Source organism: Urocitellus parryii, chromosome 6 (genome assembly GCF_045843805.1).
Source record: "Urocitellus parryii isolate mUroPar1 chromosome 6, mUroPar1.hap1, whole genome shotgun sequence".
Classification (NCBI taxonomy): Eukaryota; Metazoa; Chordata; class Mammalia; order Rodentia; family Sciuridae; genus Urocitellus; species Urocitellus parryii.
In genome coordinates, this window is record NC_135536.1 from 63070556 (window position 1) to 63094114 (window position 23559).

General features: G+C 37.6%; 1 protein-coding gene and 1 non-coding gene across 3 annotated transcripts in view; both read right to left on the minus strand.

The window, feature by feature from the left end:
• Positions 1–427: 427 nt before the first annotated feature.
• Slc39a9 (solute carrier family 39 member 9) overlaps positions 428–23559 on the minus strand; it is a 51394-nt gene continuing 28262 nt past the window's right edge. The window contains exons 3-7 of one of the 2 annotated variants that reach the window (XM_077799691.1): positions 15635–15829; positions 8065–8133; positions 6981–7066; positions 5648–5777; positions 428–2302 (exon numbers count right to left, since the gene is read on the minus strand). In XM_077799691.1, coding sequence (XP_077655817.1) covers positions 2091–2302; positions 5648–5777; positions 6981–7066; positions 8065–8133; positions 15635–15829 — 692 coding nt within the window. In that variant the 3' untranslated portion in view covers positions 428–2090. Of the gene's footprint in view, positions 2308–5642; positions 5778–6980; positions 7067–8064; positions 8134–15634; positions 15830–23559 lie in introns of both variants that reach the window. The other variant, XM_026385160.2, reaches the window with a different exon arrangement.
• Positions 22523–22595, minus strand: Trnav-cac (transfer RNA valine (anticodon CAC)). The gene has a single exon. It is a non-coding gene; the product is annotated as a tRNA-Val (tRNA).

Genomic DNA, 23559 nt, shown 5'->3' on the forward strand with positions numbered 1-23559 from the left:
CCATCCAAATCAGACACAGGAATCTACTATTTATTTGATCTCTAATTTTCTAGAGAAAATCACAGCAGCCATACTTTGGAAGGACCAGATGAGACCCTGGGCCTTTCCCAAGCCAGCTGCTATCATATCTCATTGGGAAAGTCCTCCAGCCCTTCAATAGTCTATCCGCTCCCAGATTTTAACACTGTATGCAATGGCTGCCAGCCACTACACAAAACCCTATCCTACATAGGCTACTTTCTTCACTGAAGCCAGCAGAGGGCTTACAAGTTTAATTCCATGGCTGCTGACTCAGTGACAAATCTAGGAAAGAAATAAAAAAGAAAGAGAAAGAAAGAAAGAAAGAAAGAAAGAAAGAAAGAAAGAAAGAAAGAAAGAAAGAAAAGAAAAGAAAAGAAAAGAAAAGAAAAGAAAAGAAAAGAAAAGAAAAGAAAAGAAAAAGAAAAAAGATCACAGGCATGCTGGCTTATGTGTCATATAAAACATTTTTACAAAATGATTAAATACCCTGCCCTGAAGAAACTAGTCTTGGTTCCGTCTTAATGTAATATTTTGAAATGGTACAGAAAATCAAAATAAATTAATAATACAGTATTATACACTCATTTGACAAAACGGTTTATGCAGATTTTGGCAAATATGGAAAATAACCTTAGTTTGTTAAACACTTTGAGTCATTTCAGTTGTTTAAATTATCAGAATATTAGTGATTGTGTCAATTCACATAAGGAAGTGCTATTTTGAGGTTTAACAAAGCTGCATTTGACACAAAGGTAACATCTTTGAAGGGAATTAAAAATAGAGACAATATTATCTTCATCATCACAGTTCAAGAAGTGGTTGTCTTGATGAGAACTCATTTCACACAAGTATTAACATCGCCACCAGCAGTAAGCAGCAAACTGTGGGGAGGAGGGTCTGGAGGAAAAAGTTAGGAGAAAAGCACGGGAAAGATGAAGACAAAAGAGACATGATTTCAATAAGCTTTAAACCAACAGGCAGACACTTCCCACTCATGAGTCAGCTAGACTTTCTTCACGCTATAGGTGCTTATGTGAGCAGACAGACCGCTCTCCACGCTGGATAAAGGCTTAGCCAGAGGGACTGCTGACCTGCTAAAAGAAATACTTAAAGAAAGAAAGAAAGGACAACACAGATTTTGGTAGTCTTACTTTTCAAAAGTTCACTACAAAGATGTCAACAATTATTCAAATTCACTTAAAATGTAGCATCTCTTAATTTCCAAAAATCCTTTGTGATCAGACTGTTCTTGAAGGACAGGCTATGCCTGAACTTACTAGAACTTCACCTCTCTATAGGAATGTGCTGGAGACAGGTATTTTGCAAAAGAAACTTCAAAATGCTACAAAATACCAGTCACCCTTAAAAAGCTAGTCTCACCTCTGCAGCTCCACTGGATGGAATGGCAGGCTGTATTTAGAGGCACGTGCAAAGGAGGTGTTTAAGTCTCTCTAGAAGTACCCTCTCAAAGAATATCTCTTTCTAGGATAAGGTCAGCTTTCAATGTGTTTTGCCCTTACCTTCCTTATTCCAATCTCAAATTAACTACAATCACCTTTAGCATCTAAGACAGTGGGTGCTATGAGCTCCTATCAAGGCATGTGGCATAGATGCTAAAGCACCATTCGTACACGGTGAAAACCATGTGAAAAATCAAGGGGTAAAGTGGCAGAGCCTCTAACTAAGAGATTAAGCTTAATTACAGAACACTGTGTTCTCATAATTACTATTTCATTATGAGTATGAAGTTCTCCACTTTTCCTTAAAACTAAATTTCATCTTCCCTGAGAGTAGGGTTAAGAGAAACATCAAAACTCAATATGCCAAGGGCCCTTTAAAACACAACACAAGCCTATACCTAACCACAATGTGTTGTTCCTACTTTAAAAGCTTTTCCATTACCCCAGGATGGAATCTCACCTCCCTCCGGACTCTAGGAACACAGGTGGAGATGGGCAAGGCGAGACAAGAGACTGAGGAAGTGAGTAGCTGTCATGTTTCCGCTGATCTCACTGGATGGCAAATGGCCGCTGACTGAGGCTGGAACCTGAACATTTAATGCTGGTGTCCTACTGACAGGATGAGTGGGATGATGCAACCCAGAACCAAGGCTGCCACCTCCAGGCGGCTGAGGCCTCTCCCTCCAGTGGCATCAGGCTTGTGGCTATGCCCCATTCCGCCCACCTCAGGAAGGACGTGTACTGTGGCAACATAAAGAAATGTCCCAGCAGAGAAAAGCATGGCCACTCCGGTGGCATTGACCTCTGAAAGGGCTTCTTTACTGCTCTGTGAATTAAAACAGAGAGGCAAAATTAAGTAAAATTCAGAGTCAGGAAAACGACCCAATTAAAAAACATTCAAAATTCATGTCTGGTGCTCCTAGGACACTGGGAACATCTTGAGAGCAAAGTAACTCTATTTCATTTATAAGGAGCTTCCAAATAGGGTTTAGTAATAGTAAGATCAATGGTGTAAATAATAATAACAATAATTTTTTTTTAGAGAGAGAATTTTTTAATATTTATTTTTTAGTTTTCGGTGGACACAACATCTTTATTTTATTTTTATGTGGTGCTGAGGATCGAACCCAGCGCTCCACGCATGCAGGCGAGTGCGCTACTGCTTGAGCCACATCCCCAGCCCAGTAAATAATTATTTTAAAAAATTTATTATAAATTCACATTTTATTTTTTTAAAATATTTGTTTTTTTAGTTTCAGATGGACACAATATCTTTATTTTATATTTATGTGGTGCTGAGGATCAAACCCAGTGCCTCATGCATGCAAGGCTAGTGTTCTACCACTGAGCCACAACCTCAGCCCGACAATTTATAATTATAAATATTTACAAGATACAAAGTAATGTTAGGATTTATGAGTACAATGTGGAAAACTTAAATCAAGCTGATTATCATATCCATTACCTCAAATACTTAAAAAATTTTTTTAAATATTTTTTTTTAGTTGTAGACAGACACAACCTGTATTTTATTTATTTTTATGTGGTGCTGAGACTTGAAGCCAGTGCCTCACATATGCTAGGCAAGCGCTCTACCACTGAGCCACAATCTCAGCCCTCAAAAAGACTTTTTTTGCAGTGAGAATACTTGAAATTTACTAGTGATTATGGAAGTATACTATTATTAGCTAAATTCACTATGAATGCTTTTCAAAACAAACATCAAGTGCTGATTACCAGGTTTTGCCTGCATTATTCTTGAGACAGAACCAACAAGAAGTTAATGTAGATATTAAGTTTCAGACATTTGTTCATTTTATTAATATTTTTATTATTATTATTATTTGTTCATTCTACTAATATTTAAAAAGTATTCTCTGTGTTTCAGGCTCTGGGCCAGGTGCTTGAGATAAAGTGGCCATTAAGATGCAGGAAACACCTTCACCCAGCTTAGAATGGTCTCATTTACCTAACTTCATATAACTGATTTCAACCTTTTCTATGAAAAAGGACCTATAGGTTAAAAATGATTAATTAAAATCGTAAGAAAAGAACCTGCCACAGATTCAGCATTTAACTCTATCCCTTCAGAATTATCAGTACCTTCTTATAAAAAGTTCAGAGCTTATATTGATGGATGAAGTGATAGTCATATTTTAGAAGGAACCATGTAACCAGACACATCACATGCCTATAATCCCATCAGTTCAGAAGGCTGAGGCATGAATATCACAAGTTCAAGGCCAGTTTGGGCACTTAGTTAGACCTTCCCTCAAAATAAAAAAGAAAAAGAACTGGGGATGTAGCTTAATAGTAGAGTGTCGCTGGTCCAATTCCCAATTACCAACCAATAATAACAACAATAATAATTATAACAAATAAAATATAATTAAAGGAACTATGTATTGTTCATTGGCTAAAAAAATAAGGTTCTTCAGGTGAATGGAAAGAAGTTTAATAATGACTCATTTGTTAGCAACTGAGATCAACAAACCCTTAATGAATAGAAACTTAACCATTTTTTAACCATCTCATTTTTCATGTTCCTTTTAATACAGGTTTTAATATATTAAATACAGAATCAATGACCTTCAGAGAGGGCATGGAGAAAAGCAGTTTCCCTGAACAAGTCCTGGCCCAGTTTAGTTCTGAGACTTTCACCTGTAGCCTGCCAGTTGACATTTGGGTGAAGCAGGGAGGGTTGTTGCTAAGAACTGTAGCCCAACTAGAAAGAATTATGAGGCACAGAAAGGTGCAGCTTGGAAATGGAAGGGTGTCCAGACTCTGAGCTGACAAATGACATAGGTCACTGCAGGTCTGAATGAGAAAGGACTAGCTATTTACTATTGAGTGATCTGAGAGTGGGAGTAGAAGAATCTGAGTGTTTGCTGACTATAGCCAACTTGCTCACCCTCTGCTCTTTTAAGGGCTGCCACATAGCTTGTCACACAATGATATGACAGAAATTATTTCCATCCAAACCAGACACAGCAATCTACTATTTGTTTGATCTCTGATTTTCCAAGAGAATCACAGCAGCCATACTTTGGAAGGACCAGATGAGACCCTGGGCCTCTCCAAAGCCAGCTGCTATCATCTCATCGGGAGAGTCCCCCAGCCCTTCCCTACTCTACCCGCTCCCAAATTTTAACACTGTATGCAATGGCTGCCAGCCACTATACAAAACCCTATCCTACATAGGCTACTTTCTTCACTGAAGCCAGCAGAGGACTCACAAGTTTAATTCCATGGCTGCTGACCCAGTGACAAATCTAGGAAAGAAGTCAAAAAGAAATTAAAAAAATAAAAGAAAGAAAAAGAGATCACAGGCATGCTGGCTTACGTGTCATATAAAACATTTTTACAAAATGATTAAATCCCCTGCCCTGAAGAAACTAGTCTTGGTTCCATCTTAATGTAATGTGCCAACCTCAACATTCATTGAGGTACTTCAACATTCATTGTGGATGGTTGTGACTTACTGTAAATCTAAAAATAAAATAGGTATGGCTGGTTAAGTTATATTATTTATTGTTTTACCTTTATTTTTATTTGTTTTTATTTTTATGTGGTGCTGAGGATCGAACCCAGTGTCTTGCACATGCCCGATGAGCACTCTATCGCTGAGCCACAACCTCAGCCCCAAGTTATATTATTTTGGTGAAGCAGGGAGGGTTGATGCTAAGAACTGTAGCCTAAGTAGACAGAATTATGAGGCACAGAAAGGTGCAGCTTGGAAATGGAAGGGTGTCTAGACTCTGAGCTGACAAATGACATAGGTCACTGCAGGTCTGAATGAGAAAGGACAGATATTTACTATTGAGTGATCTGAGAGTAGGAGTAGAAGAATCTGAGTGTTTGCTGACTATAGCCATCTTGCTATGGCCATAGTCTTGAAGTTCTTTCATATATCTGTGTAAATATTCTTAGAACTTACAAAAGAAGTCTTCAAAGTGAACCAATAAGGAAATGTTGAACTTAAAAAGAGGACTGACTTGGAATTAAGACACTTTACCTTATATAGGTTTTTATTCCTAATTTTTATCTTTAGTTGGAGAAGGTAATTATTTGAAAATTTTGACATAAGAGACCATAAGTTTCTAGTAGATCATAAGGGAACCAGACACTTGTCTAGAAAAATCTAGGAATGGTCAAACTTACCTTGCTTAGGCCTAAGTATGTCACCATGGACATAACTGGTGCTGCCAGTGCAAAGACCAGCAAGTGCTTTCTGATTCGATTCCGTTCCAGACCAGCATGCATTAAGAAGGAAACCAGTCCAAAAGCTGCTGGTGCCTAGAAATGAAAAATTATCCCTTATCATCATTCTGGAAATGTGGATTGCTTCTCCATCAAAAAGTACATCCAGCTGGGCACAGTGGCACATGCCTATAACCCCAGCTACTCAGGAGGCTGAGGCAGGAGGATTGCAAGTTCAAGACCAACTTTAGCAATTAGTGAGGCTCTAAGCAATTTAGTGATATCCTGTTTCAACATAAAAAATAAAAAAGCTATGAAACACACACACACACACACACACACACAAAAAAAAAAAAAAAAAAAAAAAAGCACAGAGGAGTGAGGTGGTGGTTCAAGCCTGTAATCCCAGTCTCTCAGGACTCTGAGGCAGGAGGATTGCAATTTCAAGACCAGTCTCAGCAACTTAATCAGACCCTTAGCAGTTTAGAGAAGATCCTTGTCTCAAAAAATAAAAAGGGCTGGGGATGCAGCTCAGGGGTAAAGCTCAGTATATAGGGTTCAATCCTTGGTATATTAAAAAAAAAAAAAGTACATTGCCATCGTCTAGGAAGTCTCTTACCAAAAGCCTAGGCAGAGTACCTGAGCTCTGCCTTTTAGGAATTAACATTCTAAGCTAAGAAAAGATCCTACAAAAAAAAAAAAAAAAAAAAAATACGAACAAAATTCTATAAAATATGGGCTGGGGTTGTGGTTCAGTGGTAGAGTGCTTGACTAGCATATGTGAGGCACTGGGTTGGATTCTCAGCACCACATATAACAAATGAATAAAAATAAAGGTCTGGGGCTGGGCCTGTGGCTCAGTGGTAGCACACTTGCCTGTCATGTATGAGGCACTGGGTTTGATTATCAGCACTATATATAAATAAATGAAATAAAGGTCTATTAGCAACTAAAAAAAATTAAAGGTCTGTCAACAACTAAAAATATATATTAAAAAATTTAAAAAATTCTATGAAATATAGAGATCTATAGAGAATTTAATAGTTTGTGTATATGGTCACAAAAACATAAAACCCTATAAGTAAGACTTTTAAAAAAATGGTAGCCAAAAAAATAGGTTTAAATAGATTTATTCAATTCTCCAAAATGAAACTAGCTCAAAAAATATTTTAGTTAGGAAACTAAAAAAGAATTTTGAAGTTAGGAAACTAACTAAAAACATTTACCTACTTCAACAAAACATTAAAGACCAAGAGAAATTTTAACTATGCATATATTCAAAATCAAATCTTGGCTTACCTTATGTAGCATTATTGCCACAAACACAATTAACTGGACACTAGTCTGTGAAGTAGAAGCTGCTGCTCCCAAAGCAACACCATCAGCTAAATTTGGAAACAATGAAACATAAAATGCTATAAAAAACATCAATAACAGCTAGAGGCTGAGTATGTGGGCTTTAGCCATGGATTTGACTCTAGGAAGATTACCCAACCTTTCTTTAACCTTCTCATCTTTAAAAATGGGTTCAATAAAGTATGTATTTCTCGGGATTTTCACAAAATTAAATGAGTGAATATATGTACAAAGCTTAACTTTGGGTCCAGAGTATTCAAATATCTGTTAACTGCAATAACAAAAATGCAAGAAGAATTTCAAAGGATGCATCTCTTCATCTTATAGATAAAGACCTTCAAACTTGACCTAGATGATTTAAACATGGGTATATTGGCTAGTGGATGAATTTTGTTAGAAAAGTATGTCATACCAGAAACGCTTAGATATTTTCACATTTCTGTATTTGTTGTTGACAGAATCCTACCACTAGGGCTAGGTTTGGGTTATGGTTCTGAAGTGTGCCCAGTAGCAATGCTGTGACTTCTGCATGCCACCTACCACCTCTGCCTACACTGGCACTTTGGATATACATTGGGCAGCAGGGTTACTCAGTACAATAGTGTCAAGGCTCTTTTCCAGAAAAGATCCTAAGGCAGAGGTCAGCAAACTTCATAAAGGGCCAGAGAATAAATGTTTTAGGCTTTGCCAGTCATTTGGTTTCTTGTAACTACTCAACCCTGTTAGCGCTGTGCAAAAATTGCCACAGAAAATACATAAACATGAAGGCACGGCTGTGTTCTAATACAACTTTATTGAATTATATAATTTTCATACGCTATGAAGTATTCTTTCCTTTTTAACCATTAAAAAACGTTTGAGAAATCATTCTTAGCTTGTAAAACCAACACAGGATAGACCAGGGCTCATACTTGTGCTGGAGGACTTCATTAAGCAACCCCATCCCTGAAGGCCAGCCCAAGAGCACTGAGTACAGATGGGCCCAGTAAACAGGAAGGAGAGAGGTCCCGCTGCAGTCCAACCCTACCTGCAGCATGGACGACCAGACCAAGTGTGGTGGTGATTTTGGAACTGCTAGGCCTTCCTGTTTCTGGATCTGTAGTGAAAATGAGAAGGACAACATTAAATAATGAGAGACAGAAACTACCCAAACACTAGTCTGGGGGTGGATGAATTTTTTTGAAAGCTTCTGAAGTCATAAGTTATAGTCCTTACAACTGTCTTCTTTCTTCCTGCTTCAAACACCTGGAGGTTTCCCCCAACTGCCCAAACTTCTTCACACTCCTTTAACTCCACCACTCCATGGAAAGCGCTCTGTGACCTCTGATGGCTTCTTTCCACAACCATCTAACTGTCATTGTTTACCACTTCATCTTCCCGGGCCTTCTACAACTTTATCTTCACTATTACATCGTCACATTTGCTCTATTTTATCACCACTACCCTAACCTAAATTTTCATCAACTCAAACCTACATATGCAATAGGCTCCCACTGGTTTTCCCTTCCTTTCATTTTCCCCTCATCAAATTTATCTCAAACATTTATTTCAGAATCATCTTTTGAAAATATTATGTTGTGTCCATTAATTATTTAGAACATGCTGGGTTTTAACTTTTATAGCAAAGGTGAAATTGTTTATTTTTTATAGTGTTTTATTTATTGAAATTGTTTGTTTTATAGAGAGCTTTTTAAAATAACTGTAGGGGCCAGGGGTAGAGCCTAGTGGTAGAACAGAAGCCTGAGTTTGGTCTGCAGCACCACAGAACTAGAATGTCTCTCCTCCACTTCTTCACTTCATAGCTTTCTAGTCCTTTTAGGCTTTTCTCAGTCACTCTCTCCTCAACCAAAACTCTAAACTCCTGCAGAAGAGTTTCCACCCATGTCTCCGCCACATCCCACATGTCAATAGTTGGGTAAAAATTGAAAAAAAAAATCTTATACCACCCCTATTTCCCAAGGACTTCAGTAGGGATTTGTTGTTATTTCTGTAGTATTGGGAATTGAAAGCAGAGCCTCCTACATGCTAGGTATTCTCACTTAAAAAAAAAAAAAATTGAGGTAGGGTCTCACCAAGTTGCTAAGGCTGTCCTTGATTTTGTGATTCTCTTACCCTAGCCTCCTGAGTCATTGGGATAACAGGCATGCACCACCTCACCTGGCAAAACTATCATGACTTTTAGAACCAACTTTGTTATTTCCCCAACTTGTTCTTTGGATCATGAATTCATATACAAAGTATCAGAAAGAACAACAACAACAAAAAAAAAAACTGTGAAGAAAACAAGAATATTTCCCTTCGGAAAGATCAGCTAAATGTGAAAATATCAAACTGTTCTCTACCTATCCTTAGGTTGGGTGACTTCACTGCAGTGGCTCAGGAAGGGTCAGACTCCCTCATTCCAAATCAACCCCATCACAGAACACCTGTTGCCAAGTAGCAAGCCAGAGGTTTAGACTGGATGCCCCATAAAAGACAACTCTGAAAGCATTCCAACCTCTGAACTCTGTGAAAGAAAATATTATTTTTGCTGTGCTGGGGGCTGGAATCAGGGCTTTTCACGTGTTAGTGAGTACTCTACCACTGAGCTACATCCCTAGTCTCCCAATTTCTCTTGAGACAAGGTCTTACTATATTGCCTAGGCTGGTCTCAAACTCCTGCACTCAAGTGGTCCTCCTGCCTCCCAAGTGGCTGGAACTACAGGTGTGTGTTACCATGTCCAGGTTAAAAAAAAAAAATCTTAATTTGAATGTGACAAAATGAGTGCTTTGGGGGCTGCTACATATCCATATTCTGCAAAACAGCTCAAGGACAAAAAAGGCAAATTATTGCTAAAGGGTGCACCGCACAGCACAGTCATACCCAGATGTAACTGCTTCCCGTGGCATGCTTCCTCCCTGTCTCCTGGGTTAAGCACAAGGATGCCAAGGCTCTCTCACAGTTATTAGCACTCTCACCCTTTCTTTAATAATTTAAAACAAAGACACTGATCTGGCTTAATTCTTCCTTTTACATCTAGGTAAGACTATTCTTTCCCTATTCAAGTTTTCTATGTTCTACTTTGGTTTCAAAAACTACAAACACACTGAAATTAAAATATGAAATGTTACTAACTAAAAATAATGTGGGGTCCCAAAACCACAGTATGAGATAGTCAACAGAGTGGCTTATATAATACCCCACCTCATCCTTCCCAGCAGCATGCTTAGGGAGTCACTGCAAGGCTGCTCTAGATTTACATGGTCAATATGGTCTAACAGTCACATGTGAAAAAGCCACCTAAACCCACACCAAGATGGGCTGTCCACTCCAAGGAAGCCCAGATGTCTTTTGCAATCGAGTTTCTGTGCAAGGCAGACTCAGCCCCTGGGACGATGGTGTGCTGGGGAAATGATTCCCCTGAGAAGCTAGGTGAAGTTAGGAGACTAATATTGAAAACTGTGCTTTGTCTGGATATCTTCAAGAATCTGCTCCAGTTCCTCATCTTCAAATTGCCCCTCCAGGCTTGGGATAAGAGCCTTGGACTCCTCAGCAGTCTTTGGACAAAAGTTGGCCAAACAAACCAACTCAAACTTATACAGCTTTTTCTGGAGCAGCAAGCTACAGACACTGGCATTGGTCTTTCTGTTTTTGAAATTACTGAGACAGGAAGTGTAATGTAAAGTTTTCATGAAGACTCCTCAGAGTACCTACTCACCCTCTGCACTCTTGTTCTTTTTTTTTTTTTTAATTTATTTGTAGTTGTAGATGGACAGAATGCCTTTATTTTATTTGTTTATTTTTATGTGGTGCTGAGGATCGAATCCAGTGCCTCAAGCATGCTTAGGTAAGCGCTCTGCCATTGAGCTACAGCCCCAGCCTTCATTCTGTTGCTTTTGATGCTCCAGAAGCAAATGAATTTAGACGAGTCTTGGCTGTTCTGAACTCTTTGGGACAGATCAGCTCTGAGGTGTCTTCTATGTGGCCCGCCCAATCACTGCAACTGTCACCATCATTGTGCCACATACTCTAAGAATCTACTGTTTTTCAAAAGCTGTCTGAAGTGCTCTATTAGGTAGGCTCTTAAGCCATTTACCAACCAATGCCACCATATTTCTCACTCCAGACCAGTTAAATCAATGTCTTTAACACCCTCTAACAAAACATTCTCATTCATTCTCCTTCCCCAAATCTCCTTACCCCCACCCTTTTTTTTTTGGCACAAGGGACTGAACCCAGGGGTGTTTCATCACTGAACTACATACATCCCCAGCTCTTTTTTATATTTTATTTAGATACAGGGCCTCACTGGGTTGCTGAGGCCCTTGCTAAGTTGCTGAGGCTGGCTTTGAACTTGTGATCCTCCTCCAGCCTCAGTCTCCTGAGCTGCTGGGATTACAGGCATGCGCCACCGCACCCAGCCTCACCCTTAATTCTGGACATGTACTCTTGTCAACCCAAAACATAGACACATTCCAAGTCTAATTCTAAGACCACCTCCTTCAAGAAAGGACAAAAGATTAGTCACAACTCAAAGCAACTTTCCTCTTGCTCCAACCTAAGGTTTCTACGCAGCCCAGATCCACATGTGACTTCAGAGGTTCTTCTGTATCCCCACTCAGACACCCAAGACCACTTTCACTTAACTATGTCTTTCCATCCCCAGATTGAATGTAACTAATAAAGAACATATTTTCTACTTCTTTCTCTTTTTAACATGTCTCACAGCACTGAGTACACAAAAGTTGCAAGTATTTATCTGTATCACAGAGACCACATTTGCCTTACACTCTTAGGCTTATAAATTTTAAATTGAAACTGTCAAGAAATATAAGAAAAACACCACAGTGGCCATTGTGAGCAAATACGTAATGTAGTCAGAGTGGGACATCATCCAACAGTGGGTACTTTTCATTTGCTATTTGAAATAAAGCACATGAATAAAACCATTTTAAACTATATCAACTTTTTAAGACAATATTTTATTTTTAATTTATTATTATTATTTTTATTTTGGGGATTGAATCCAATAGTGCCTTACCACTGAGCCATGTCTCTAGCCTTTTTTTTTTTTTTTTTTGAGACAGGGTCCCACTAAGTTGCCAAGGCTGGCCTCAAACTTGCAATCCTCCTGCCTTAGCCATCTGTCACTGGGATTATAGGCATGAGCCACTGCACCCAGCTAATATTTTATTTTTAAATATGCTTATGGCAAAAACAGGAGAACAAAAAGATTGAAAACCTTTTTGGACCAAAGGTGCTTTTTGTTTTACGTTGCTTAATATTGGGGATTGAAGTCAGGACCTCTTGCATGCTAATAAGCATGTACTCACTCTACCACTAAGCTACATTCTCAGCTCCACCTTGACTTTTAAAAATCTTTCTTTGAAAATTAACTTCAAACTTTCAGAAAAGTTGTGAGAGTAATTTAATATATATCCATAGAACCCTTTCTCAGCTTGACCACTTGCTTTATTACTTTTGTGTTTGCTCATATACGCAAATCTTTTCTGTACCATTTAAGAGAAAGTTACATATACCATAACCCTCTATCCCCAGATACTTCAATGTGTATTTTGAGAGAGGAAGGATATTATCTTATATAACCTTAGCAAGTTTAACATTGATACTTTTTAGAAAGTCTCTTGCATATTCTAATTTTGTCAGTTGCCCAATAATGTCCTTCAGGACATTCTTCCTTTCCAGGAAGGATCCTGTCTAGAATTACATATTGCATTTATGTGATACTGACATTTCTGGAAATTTCTGGAAATTTCAAGAAAATACATTACTCTTCTTGTACTTTTTTTAAAAAAAATTTTAGGTGTTGAAGAACCTCTATTTTATTCATTTATTTATTAACAATTAACCCAGGGTCTCACACATGCTAGGCAAGCACTCTACCACTGAGCCACAACCCCAGCCCTAGTACCTTTCTTGTATGTAACAGAATAACCCTTCTTTCAGATTTGTCTGAATGTGTTTTTTAAAAAAATATTTTTATTTGTAGATGGACACAATATCTTTATTTTTATGTGGTGCTGAGGATTGAACCCAGTGCCTCACACCTGCAAAGCAAGTGCTCTATCACTGAGCCATAACCCCAGCCCCCTGATGTGTTCTTTGAATCTATATTCTTAGATAGAATACTACATAGGTGAGGCTTCTCAGGGTATTAGTCTAAAGCAGGATATACAACTGCTGTGCACTTGTGGTGTTAATTTTGGATTGTAGATCAAACACTGTCAGTATTATCTCATGTACACTCTGGATTTTGTTATATTCCTCTAAAGAATTTTTGTTTCATTTTAAGTAACCTGATTTGGCTCAAACTGCAAATACTGTCTTTTGAGCAGCTGTTCAAATAACAGTTTAGTTCTTTGATCTTTAGCTCAGCTGCTGGGAGTCTGCCCATGTAAGAATGGTTCAGTGGCCAGCCAGAAACTTGAACAGTTTATGTATACAGAATTTGAGGATGAGTTTCTTTGGTTCTCACCTTTCTAGTATTCTCTCTCTTTTTTTCCAGTGCTTGTGGTTGTCTTGAATTCTGTCCTCTAGTTCTGTAGGCCAGAATGACTGAGTTTTCTATTAGAATTTTAGCTGCCTCACAGGATGCTCACTGTTAAAAGTAGTAAAAACAGTAAACTTATTCTAAGTGTTGACTCTACTTTCCTCCAAAATGTACGTGCTTTAGGATATTCACTAATTTTTTTTATTATTTATTTTTGGGTACTAGGGATTGAATCCAGGGATACTTTACCACTGAGCTATAACCTAGTCTTTTTTATTTTAAATTTTAAGACAGGGTCTTGCTAAATTGCTGATATTGTCCTTGAACTTAGGATCCTCCTGCCTCAGCCTCCATGCCTGGCTCCAAAGTGTTTAAGGCTGTGATTTTATGAATTTTGTCTAGAGTTTATACTTTATAGTTATTTATAAGGAAGCAGGTCTGATAGCTTACTCAGCTACACCAAAAAGGAGAAAGCTGGTGATACTATTTTGATTATCTGGTTAAAGTATTGTTTGATTTCTTCACTTAGTTACTACTTTCCCCTTGTAACTAATAAGCAAATCAAAATTCACCTCCTAGATTTAACATTCATTGATGATTCTTACTTGAGTCAACTTTTACAATGAAGGTTACAAAAATGATAGTTTTTCCAATTCCAGCACCTTTTCCAAATTTACCAATTGGCATTCAGCAATCTACTGCAAGCCAGTACACTCTCTTCTCCTTTGATCTATTATGTGGATGGGGCTCACAGATTCCTATTTTTTTTTTTTTGACGGCTTATATTTCATTATTGTTCTTTATTTTAGTGGTCAAATTATTATGCATCAGAATCCCCCCCCTGCCTTTCTTTGTGGTGCTAAGGATTGAACCCAGGGCCTTGTGCATGCAAGGCAGGCACTCTACCAACTGAGCTATATCCCCAGCCCTCCCTTTTTATTTAATATAAACCATATCAAAGATGCTGATTTAGTCAAAGATGAATTCATTGATCATAACAAAAAAAAGTTACTATGGGTGGAATTAAATTTACAAAGTCTTTGCAAATTCTAGTTGTTCTTAAAATAAGTTTATCTTTCCTTGTAAAGAATGTATTTAAGTACATTTATAAGAAAGTACTTTGTAAACCAGGATTTTCTATATTAGCAACTACTAAAATGAAAACACAAAATCAACTGGATGTTCAACTTGACAAACACACTGCCTTGATAACGATCACCTCACCATTTAATGTTCTTAATCCAGCTATTGCTTATTATAGCTATTAGCTATCATACTAATGTCCAAAAAAAAAAAAAAAAACAAAATTAAACTGATGGATATGGTGACGCACAATTGTAAATTCAGCTACTCAGGAGGCTGAGGCAGGAGGATTGAAAATTTGAGGCCAGCCTGGGCAACTTAGTGAGACCCTACTTCAAAATAAAATAGAAAGAGGGATGGGATGGCTCAGTGGCAGAGCACCTGGGTTCAATCCTCAGTACCACAAAAAATAAAAATAAAAAAAATTTTAAAAATTAAACTTGCTTAGTCAGGATTTCAATGTATAATCTTATTATTTAATGCACTGAGAAAGAAGATACACAACTCTATATTATGAATTTGTTCCAAAGGTTTAGTAACTATTTTCCAACATAATTGATTTTCTCTCTAGTCTTGAGTACTATGCTTTTTGCATTTAAAAACAATATTACAGGCCTGGGGATGTGGCTCAGTGGTAAAGCGCTCGCCTAGCACGTGCGAGGCCCTGGGTTCAAGCCTCAACACCACATAAAAATAAATAAAATAAAAGTATTGTGTCCGACTACAACTAAAAAATAAATATTTTTTAAAAAAACAATATTCCAATAAAAGGTCCATCGGCTTTAAACTGTTTAAGGGGTCACAGCATAAAATAGGTTAAGAACCTCTGTCCTAGACTCTCAACCGAAAGCAATACTACAACTCACTAGCTCCCCCAACTGAATAAAAAATATTCCCTGGCACCAGAGACAGTTGGTTTTAGTACTTAAGTAAGACCAATAACTCGGATTGAATATTCAATTGTTAGTAAGCTTTCAAACTGCAAATTTATCATGCTGTCCAGGAAGCCCTGGAGCCACTCACCTTCACTAGCATGAACATGGGAGTTGCCAATCTGGTCCACCAGCAACATAAAAACGAAGCCCAGTACAAGGGACACACCGATGTAGGCGTGCAGCTGCGTGTGGTTGTGGCTGTGCTCATGTTCATGCACAGCTGACATTTCGGCTTTGTCTGATGCAATCACATTCTGTGTTTCACTGGCTTGGTGGTGTTTTCCTAGGGCAAAATAAACCATGAGGAGGATACGTTTTTCCCTTAAAAACATTTTCATGTAGAAGCTTCCTTCTTTGGTATTTCTGTCACAGGAGTAGGGAGCTTAAGCTCCATTCCTTGATTCTTGAGTTCCAATGAAAGAAACTTGAAAGTCAGACATGAAAAGCCAAGCAACAAAACTTCATTGTAAGTGAAAGTAAAGTAAGGCTCAAGCAAAAAGCGCTCTGAAGAGGGACAGTGGGTAGTCTCTGAGAGGATAATGACAAAGAGTGCTGTTTTCAAATTTATTGCTGTTCAAAGTTTGCCTAGAGAACTGGGGTCCAACTGCTGCCCTCTTCACCAATCAGATGTTCAATTTCTCCTTCATGTTGAGCAGTAGTTTTTGACCCTAGTTGGTCCTCTCTGGAACAGTCATGGTGGTCATCCTATTCAGGGGGGCTTCACCTACAAGTTAAACCTATGTTAATGTGGGTACTGGAGTCAGTGGCCAGACAGAATTTACCTTAGTGCACTTGCACTACCAAAAAAATTTCTCTTCTGAAATTTGAGAAACCTCTGGCCATAAATCCTGACTCTATGATGACCTCTGAGATTCTATCAAGAGTTCATCCAATTAATTGATCTTGCTTTCCTGATATATTTCTTAATTGACTCCCTTTGTCTCTACCTATTTATTCTAGAGAGTTGGTACACCTGCTGTTGCTCTACAAGTTACTTAACTATTCATTAAAGCCAATTTCAAAGAAACCCTGTGACCCTGCTATGTTACTGGTTTACATTTCACTGCTCATTGCCAACTACTACCTAATGTTTCCCTCCTCAAGAAGTGGACATCCTAAATAATTTCAAACTCTACATACTTCACTGTAAAGCTATTCACTTTCTACATTGTAATCCAGCCAATCATAAACTCCCTCAACTTAAGTTAATGATGAAAACATTCTGCTTTTGACATGCAGACCTTCTGAGTGTCTATCATGCTCAAAACCTGGGAAGTGGAAGCAAATCACCATGCAAGAAAGCAGTCGTATTCCCACAGGGACATCACCTGCAAATCTTTCTTTTTGTCTCTGATATTTATGTAAATCTCCTTAGGAAATACATGAAGTTTTATTCTGATTAATTTAGGTGAATGAAGAGCAGGAACAATGAAAGTAACTAGATGAAACAATGAAAGTAACTAGATGAACTAGTTTTACACCTAGAGTAATATAAAAATTATAAACAAAGAACAAATTAAATATAAAATTTTTAGCTGTAAAAAATATTGGTGGACAATCATTAACAAGAAACCAAAAGGATAGAGCAGTTAAAGAAGCACATCCTTCAGTCTACATTCAGTTCTAGAAATATCAAGGTTATTGGGACACTGAATTTTTTTTTATTGGTTGTTCAAAACATTACAAAGCTCTTGACATATCATATTTCATACATTAGATTCAAGTGGGTTATGAACTCCCATTTTTACCCCAAATACAGATTGCAGAATCACATTGGTTACACATCCACATTTTTACATAATGCCATATTAGTAACTGTTGTATTCTGCTGCCCTTCCTATCCTCTACTATCCCCCCTCCCCTCCCCTCCCATCTTCTCTCTCTACCCCATCTACTGTAATTCATTTCTCTCCTTGTTTTTTTTTTCCCATTCCCCTCACAACCTCTTATATGTAATTTTGTATAACAATGAGGGTCTCCTTCCATTTCCATGCAATTTCCCTTTTCTCTCCCTTTCCCTCCCACCTCATGTCTCTGTTTAATGTTAATCTTTTCCTCCTGCTCTTCCTCCCTGTTCTGTTCTTAGTTGCTCTCATTATATCAAAGAAGACATTTGGCATTTGTTTTTTAGGGATTGGCTAGCTTCACTTAGCATAATCTGCTCCAGTGCCATCCATTTCCCTGCAAATTCCATGATTTTGTCATTTTTTAGTGCTACGTAGTACTCCACTTGTATAAATGCCACTTTTTTTTTTTTAATTGGGACACTGAATTATAGTAAATGACACTGGCCAGTCCTAATTTATATCCACATATTTGATACTATGTGAAGATACATTTTGATATTTACATTGACATATTGCTACTCCTAATTTATAGTCACATATTTGACACTTTTAAAACATAAATTTTGGGCTGGGATTATAGCTCAGTGGTTGAGCGCTTGCCTCGAATGCGTTAAGCATTGGGTTTGATCCTTAGCATCACATTAAAAAAAAATAATAAAACAAAGATACTGTGTCCATCTACAACTAAAAAAATGTAAAAAAAAACTTCATTATATTTCATGAATAGAGGCTCTACTATAAGTAGACATTACTTATAATTAAGCAGTTTAATGACCTTTTTTGATCAAAGAAACTACACATTAGTGAACTACTAATGTAAATTACTAATGTTGTAGTCTTTTAATAGTACATTAGATCTCATCTTATTTTATTTATTTATTTTTATACCTTTATTTATTTATTTTTATGTGTTGCTAAGAATCGAATCCAGTGCCTCATACATACCAGAAGAGTGTGCTACCATTAAGCCACAAACCCAGTGCCCCCATCTTATTTTTGAAAGCCATTTTTGAGCAGTACAAAGCAAATACCATCTGAAGATAATAAAACTCTAATTTTCTACTTCCTGATTTTTTTTTTGTTTTCATGGTTCTTTATTATTTTTACCATTCTTATTGTGATAAATATATAATAAAATTTATCATTTTAACCATTCTTAAGTATTCGGCTTAGTATCATTAAGTTCACTCACACTGTTCTATAACTTTCACCACTATCCATCTATAGATCTTTTTCACCTTTCCTAAGAATTTTTTTTTAATTAGAGAAGGTTTTTTTCCCCAACAATGAATTCACTTACTTGGTTTTTAATTAAGTGTCTGAATCTTTCTTTAAAAAACGAAACTCTACTGAGGTGTAATTTACATACAAAAAAACATGATAAATTTTCCCAAATGTAAAAATCCCCAAGAATTACCACTAGGGCTGGGGATGTGGCTCAAGAGGTAGCAGGCTCGCCTGGCATGCGTGCGGCCCGGGTTCGATCCTCAGCACCACATACCAACAAAGATGTTGTGTCCGCCGAGAACTGGAAAATAAATATTAAAAATTCTCTCTCTCTCTCTCCTCTCTCTCTTTAAAAAAAAAAAAAAAAAGAATTACCACTAAAGTGAAGATAGAGAACATTTAAACAATTCCAAAAAAGTCCTGTTGTGTCCTTCTAAAGTCATTGTGACTCCCAGCCCCAGGCAAGCACCAATCTGTTTTTTGTACCCAGAAAGTTTTCCCTATTCTAGGATTTCCTATCAGTGGAATCCTGCAACACACATACACTCTTTTGTGTAAGACCTTTTTTGCTGAGCATAAAGTTTTCAGGATCATGTGTGCTTTGTGTGTAACAGTAGCTCATTTATCTGTTTCTGCTAAGTAGCCTACTGCTTGCATCTAGCATCACTTGTCTATCCACTCACCTGTTAATAAGATTAGTGTCATATCTAATTTTAACCTATTACAATAAAGTTTCTATGAACATTCAAATACAAGCCTTCCTGCAGAAACATTTTCTTTTCCCTTGGGTGACACCTTGGAGAATTGATGGGTTGTATGTATATTTAACTTGACTTTAAAAACATGTGCCTGTGTATGCCTGTAATCCCAGTGGCTTGGGAGGCTAAAGCAGGAGGATCAAGAGCTCAAAGCCAGCCTCAGCAAAAGCAAGGAGTTAAGCAACTCAGTGAGACCCTGTCTGTAAATAAAATACAAAATAGGGCTGGGGATGTGACTCAGTAGTTGAGTGCCCCTGAATTCAATCCCCAGTACCAAAACAAACAAACAAAAAACCCCAACAGGGCTGGGGATATAGCTAGGTTGGTAGAGTGCTTGCCTAGCATTCACAAGACCCTGGGTTCAATCCCCAGCACCACAAAAAACAAAACAACACAAAAAACTGTCAATTTGTTTTCCAAAGTGGTTGTACTATTTAACCTACCCAATAGCAATGCATGAAGGTTCCACTTGCTCCATATCATGCCAATAGCTGCTAATGTCAGGCTTTAAAATTTTAGACATGTCCCTAGGGCTGTGATTGTGGCTCAGTGGTAGAGCGCTTGCCTAGTATGTGTGAGGCACTAGGTTCAATCCTTGGCACCACATAAAGTGAATAAATAATATAAAGGTATAAAAAAATGTTGTATCTGTTTGAAAAAAAATTTTAAACATGTTTATATACATGATCATGTCATTTGCAAACAGCTTTACTCTTTTCAATCTTTATGCCTATAAAAAGGCCTTATTGAATGCTAGAATCTGCGGGATCCTGAGATAATTCAATAGAAGTGGTTGAGAAGAGAAAACCCTACTTTGTTTCTAATGTTATTTGAACATATTTTTTTCTCAGCTGTAGAAATTTTTTCTTCTTCCCTAGTTTGCTGAAAAGTTTTTTCACCATAGAGTTTTATTTTTGCTAAATGCTTTTCGAAACTGTTAAGGATAATCAAATGGTTTTTCTATTGTACTTGATTTAATAAATTGAATTGGCTTTTGAATACTAATCCAACCCTTGCTTTACCTTCCTGGGATAAACACTATCAGGTCCAAATGTATATCCCTTCATATACTGCTGAACTCCACTTATTAATATTTGGTAAAGGAGGGCTGTTGTATGTAATATCTTTGAGTTATACTGGCACCTTAAAATGACATGAATTGTACTTCCCAAGAGATAGAAAAGCTCCTCTAGCCAATAAGTTTCCATTTCACTGATTCATAATATTAGCTAATAAAGTCTTAAAACTATTAGGTGGTATTTGAAATTGCTGAAATAAGATTTATGACAATGTTTTTTAAACTTTTTTGAGGGGGTACTGGGGATTGAAAGCTGGGGCACTTAACCACTGAGCTACATACCCAGCCCTTTTTATTTTAAGACAGGGTCTCACTAAGTTGTTTAGGGCCTTGCTAAGTTACTGAGGCTGACCTTGAACTTGTGATCCTCCTGCTTCAACCTCCTGAGTTGCTGGGATTATAGAAGTGTGCCACCATGCCCAACTTTTTTTTTTTTTTTTTTTTTTTTTAACTTTTAAGACTCAATATAGGGGCTGGGGATGTGGCTCTAGTGGTAGCGCGCTTGCCTGGCATGCGTGCGGCCCGGGTTCGATTCTCAGCACCACATACAAAGATGTTGTGTCCGCCAAAAACTAAAAAATAAATATTAAAATTTTAAAAAAGACTCAAAATAAAAATAAAATTTATATCATAATCTAGTGAACATATAAGTACATAAAAAAACCAAGTCAAAAGTTTCACAAAATACTCAACTTACAATACACCATTATATTTTCTTTCTTTCTCTTTCTGTCCTTTTTTGTACTCAGGTTTGAATCCCAGGGGTACTTTACTGAGTTACATCCCTATCCCTTTATTTATTTTTTTAAAAATTTGAGACGGAGTCTCACTAAACTGCTGAGCCTGACCTGAATTTGTGATCTTCCTATCTCAGCCTCCCACGTCAGTGAAATTACAAGCTTACGCCACAGTGCCCAGCTCCTTGGTCTCTTTTTAAATGCTAGTCATAAGTTCAACTCACTAAATTGATGTCAAGATCACCAAATTGCTACCTTCAGTGTGAAAGCACTATTGTAGGTAAAGAGAGAATGTCAGAATGAAACACTGAAATTAAGGGTCCCTTTGAAATTAAAATTAAAAACTATTTTTCTGTATCCTATACTACTGCCCACTGAGGAAGGAAACCAAGAAAATTAACATGGACATATTCTCTGGCTAGCTAGCTCTAGAAATGTATATCACCCGGCCTTTGCTTCTATCAATTATAACCACTTCTCTTTTTTTTAATATTTATTTTTTAGTTATAGATGAACATAATATCCTTATTTTATTTTTGTGGGGTGCTGAGGATCCAACCCAGTGCCTCACGCATGGTAGGCAAGTGCTCAGTGCTCTGAGCCACAACCCCAGACCCTCAATTGTAACCACTTCTATGGGACTGGGTGATAAATAATCTAGCTGCTTCTCCCCAGTTTGATCAAAATATATAAAATTCATCTTTCCTTTTCTACTGTTTGCCTATTTCTTATGCAAGCAGGTGGCTGAATCCTGCCAGTCAGAATCCTTGGCTAGGCTGCCAATAACAAGAGGAAGAAATGGATGATTTTGGATTAAGAAAATAGAAGCCTACACTGCAGCAGCCACCAAAGCTAGCTGAATGTGAGAAGGTCCTTAAAGAAAAAGGTGAACAGGTAGTCTGTGCCCACCTTGTCTTTTACCCAAGCAAATTATTATCAGAATAGGATTTTAAGTCAAACAACTGACTGGAAGCTGAGAGATGAAAAATGACTAAGAAAGAATAACAATCTAAGAGTCTTGAATCAGTGATGGTGAACAATTAAAATGTAGCTTCATGGTAATATAAGTATGTTTAGTTTGTGAAAAAATCATTCAGTTAAATATTGTTAATAAATATACTTTCCTATGTGTATGGCATATACTTTTCTTGGTTATTTTTGTTTTGTTTTGTTTTGTTTTGGGGGGGGGTTGTTTTTCTGAGATGGGAAGTTGTTCTCAAACTCCTAGGTTCATGTAATCCCCTTGCTTCAGCCTCCCTCCCTAGTGGCTGGGACTACAGATGTCACCGCCATGCCTAGGGATATATACTTTTTTTTTTTTTTTTTTTAAGGTGGTACTGGGGATTGAACCCAGGGCCTTCTGCGTGTGAGACAAACACTCTACCAACTGAGCTATATCCCCAGCCCATGAATCTATACTTTTTTTGGTATATGGTATTTCAATAAAAGGTTTATAAACTCAAAAGCAGTATTTTGATACCTAATACTGAGATGATAGACTCCATTTTTCAAGTAGGATCTTTTTTATAGGCAGGGAAAATAGTTCAGCAGAGTTTCACGTTCCAGGATGTGAAATGATTCAAGTAAAACACTAGATTTTCTCTAGGGACAAGACAGTTTAGAGTATGCTTCCATTTTAATATGAAATACCATGACTTATCTTCTTATGTATGGATATTAAGAAGCTACCTTTAGCTGGGCATGGCTCATGCCTGTTTTTCCATCTACTCAGGAGACTGAGGCAGGAGGATCATAAGTTCAAGCCAAACCTAGTGAGATCTTGTCTCAAGAAATAAAAAGGGCTAGGGGTATAGCTCAGTTGTAGACAGCCCTTGGGTTCAACTTAAGATAGCTACAATTTCAATATTTAGAAAGATGCTATTGGAGAGGATCTGAATGACATCTTTTCATAAGACAACCACTTTTTCAACAAACTGGGCTCCCATCACAGCCTCTGCCTACTCCGAATAAATGGACCCAAGTGTTTTCCATGCCTCTTCTCCTGGACCACCCATTTTTCAATGCTCAACTCACAAGTCCCCTCCTCCTTGAGACTGTCTCTGTGTCTTCCTCTCCTCATGTGCACACAGCATACTAGATATGTTTCTTTCATAAACCTTACCTCATTGTACCAGAATTCAGAGATCAACAAACAGTGGTACAAGGGCTGGTGTGATCTTTACAAATAAAAGTTTTAATAGAGCCACAACCATGCTCATTTGTTCATGAACCATCTATGGCTGCTTTCGTGCTACAATGGCAGAGTTGAGTAGAAACTACATATCTGACAAAGCCCAAGATATTTATTATCTGGCCTTTTACAGAAAAAGCTTGCCTGACCCTTCTTAGATTTCTGAACTTCTAAC